The sequence below is a fragment of the Anoplophora glabripennis genome, unplaced genomic scaffold (genome assembly GCF_000390285.2).
Source record: "Anoplophora glabripennis isolate ALB-LARVAE unplaced genomic scaffold, Agla_2.0 scaffold514, whole genome shotgun sequence".
NCBI classification, from domain to species: domain Eukaryota; kingdom Metazoa; phylum Arthropoda; class Insecta; order Coleoptera; family Cerambycidae; genus Anoplophora; species Anoplophora glabripennis.
The window spans coordinates 358,619-361,806 of NW_019416592.1; the positions used below are offsets into that span (position 1 = coordinate 358,619).

General features: G+C 31.7%; 1 protein-coding gene across 1 annotated transcript; it reads left to right on the plus strand.

Annotated features, from left to right (window-relative positions):
- The first annotated feature begins 1,927 nt into the window (after positions 1-1,927).
- On the plus strand, positions 1,928-2,916 carry LOC108912162. The gene is made up of 3 exons (XM_018717333.2): positions 1,928-2,140; positions 2,390-2,669; positions 2,844-2,916. The coding sequence occupies exons 1-3, from the start codon at positions 2,090-2,092 to the stop codon at positions 2,870-2,872; spliced, it is 360 nt and encodes a 119-aa protein (XP_018572849.1). The 5' UTR covers positions 1,928-2,089; the 3' UTR covers positions 2,873-2,916.
- The last annotated feature ends 272 nt before the right edge of the window (positions 2,917-3,188 follow it).

A 3,188-nucleotide genomic window follows, 5' to 3' on the forward strand; every position in this document is an offset into this window, starting at 1 on the left:
CGAATCCAGCCATACCAAATAAACAAGTTTTATTTTTNTAAAGCATATAAATGATCTTAATCTGTACCTTCATATCTGTATATTAAAAATGTCCAATGCCCAAAAAAACAGTATGACTTGAGAATATTAATCACTTATACCCATAATATCATAAAACACTACAGTTTTTCAGTGTGAAATCACATTAGCAATATTAATATAACTACAATGATTTATTATTTTTTCGGTTGTCATGGAGAAAAATGACATATAGTAGGTACTTACGTATGTGCTAACATGAAAATCATTTAAGGTTCAAACCCAAACTTCGAGTAGTTCTTTGGACTGCAGATATCCGTTACAACTAACCTAGTTGATGGCATAAAAACTTATTGGATTTCTGTAATTTGTAATAAAAATTAAATATTTTATTAATTATTCTTTTATGCATATTATCTGTCGCATATTAATGCAGGCATTGATCAAATCAAGATTTAGAGCTAAACTCAACCATTTTCACAAGTACAAGTAGTTTTTGAGCCACGGCAAAAAAGGTACTTTGGGTAATGCAAATGCAAACGGCAAAAAATATCAAATAACATTTTTACCCCTTCGAATACAGTTATTGCAATATTAAACTATATTAGTGATAGTCTCAACAGATATAATAACATAGAAATTGATGATATTGGATCAATGGAAATAAAATACATGCCTCTAGACGTACTAAGATTAGTGCGATGCAAGGGGAACTCACGGTAAAAAAGACACTCCGATGGTGGGAGGCAAGGGGACCTTATGGTAAAAAAGCCACCCCAAAGAGGTGTTGGATCGATTTTGCAACCTCCACGTGGTACACCTTGAGTAATGCAAACGCAAACAACGAAAAATATCAAATAACATTTTTATCCCTTTGAATACAGAGTTATTGCTCTAAAGTCAACGTAACTCGAAAACTATGAACTTTAGGGTATTGTGCCAATGGAGCCTTTTGATCGACATGTTAAGAGCTATAACATATAAAAATTTCAGCCAATTTAACTGAAACCACTTTTACATAAGAAAAGTGCGGGGTCCTTTATTTTTAATATATTTTTTATAACAAAAAGGTTATATGTACATTACTATTTCTTTAAAGATATATTTCATAGTCATAATATTCTTACTTTACGAATTAGTATGGCCTAGCCAGAAAATGTAGATGCAACTAAGGACATAGTTAATAAGTAACGCATTTTTAGAAATGAAATAAAAAAAAATGTTTCCGGAAATGTTACCTGGTGGACATATTTTCGAACATGTCGAAAGTAACGTGACCATTAGAATTAGATTTTTTTCTGTTTGTTGGTAGGTATATAAACAAACCATAAAGAATTATTTTTCTGTAGTGTTTTTAGAACTCTAGATAAAATGAGAGGTCTTCTGTTTACATTCGCTTTATTAGTGTTTGCAGTAGTTATGGTGAGAATGTCGAATTTTAAATCTACTAATTTTTTAACATAAAAAATAATTATTCTTAGGTATTACTCATAAATAATAATNAAAAAATCAAAATCAGTTAACGTGTTTCGGCGTTTTAAAAAAAATTAACTAATTCAAAAGATATGACTTTTATTCCGTACTTCTGGCCATCCCTGTATACGGTGTGAGAGCCAAATTTTACAGTGCTTCATACGACGAGCCGGCACTGATACTTGATTATTAAATAAATACGTGTTATAAAAAAACGTTGCTCCTACTTTTATTACGTGTTTAGATGAAGGTCGGTTGAAAAATCCGCAATAAAAAAAGTTTTAATTAAGTATTTAATACCACTTAATTGCCGAATACTCTTCACTTGACTGGAATGACTCTTCCTCTGCTAAAAAAAAATTGTTTTTAATATCAGTATTTCGTCAAATTGCTGGAGTTACCAGACCATGACACTTGTCAGTTGTCAGCTCTATCACTTCCTATTTTGACGCCTAAAATTGATTTAATTGTTACGTAATAAGCATAATCCATACGGAAATGCACTTGATAATTTTTCGTTTCCTAATTTCCTAAAATAGCACTAGTTAATATAAATACTTACATGTGAAAATGCATTTTTCAAATCCATATAATTTTAATGCGCGATATGAGGGTGTCAATATTTTTGTGCAGTTTTACAATCATGATAGTAAGTACACACCTTTTTTTTACTCGGGAATTAAAAATGTTGTTTTAATCCTTAAATTCGGGAAAAAAATACTACTTTCAACCACTCTGTTAAAGACAAAGTAATATTTAGCAAGCAAGGCAAAAGTTGTGGACTTAAAAAAACACCTTTTATAAAAGAATAAAGACATTTTTATCGCATTTGGTACACAACTTCTTACTACATTTTTCTTTTTGTAAACTATAATGTTTAAATAACTTCTTTTTTTAGTGCCTGGTCCTTGGGATTCCCCAGATGGGCGGGCAAGGCTGGAATCAGAGGGAAAGACGTACCCAGATGAGCAATGGGCTGGGCCTGAATCTGGGTTTGGGCTTGGGGAGAAGTTCTTCAGATTCTGAGATGGTAAGGGAAGGAGGTATGAACGGCAATTCGGCTTCTTCTTATAGCACCACAGGATTTAGTAAAAGACGCTACGTCGTTGGCTGTAATGGACGTAGGGGACCACCAGGACCGCCAGGACCACCACCACAAACTACAACCACAACTGCGGGTAATACTGTAGAAATAAAAAAAATATATCTTCGTATAAAGCATTTGGAACGAAATTGGCACATTTATAAAAATTGTACAGATTCTGAAAAATCTTTTGGTGAAATTATTATCCTGTGTAGTGTATTCTATTATGTTTAATTTTGCATATATGTATATTTTTTGTTTGTTTCAGCTACAACTACTACAACCGCTTCTTCATAATGGCAATACCTAAAACGGAAATAACATGGCCTTTCTAAAATTCTGAATAAAATTTTGTTTAATTAAATAAATCATTCTGTATCCTTATACTTGTTATTTATATATAGACCAAGCAAATTAAATTTTTACTCGAAAAAAGTCCTATCCGCTAGATTATTGTAAAATTGTCTAAAGGAACATAATACAAGACATCTCTCGTCTCGTGAGTCAAAAACTTTTATTAGCTAACTTTTCTATTTAAACAAATAAGTGAGGAAAACAGTTTTTTCACTTTGCAGGGAAAACCATCAATTTTAGCGAAAAGCTTTTCTTTAAA

Excerpts from the sequence above, each read along its gene's own strand:
- LOC108912162 (XM_018717333.2), top strand. The coding sequence starts at position 2,090 with ATGCGCGATATGAGGGTGTCAATATTTTTGTGCAGTTTTACAATCATG. Across the intron at positions 2,141-2,389 it reads GCAGTTTTACAATCATGATA|TGCCTGGTCCTTGGGATTCC; the intron begins GTAAGTACACAC and ends TTCTTTTTTTAG. Across the intron at positions 2,670-2,843 it reads AACTACAACCACAACTGCGG|CTACAACTACTACAACCGCT; the intron begins GTAATACTGTAG and ends TGTTTGTTTCAG.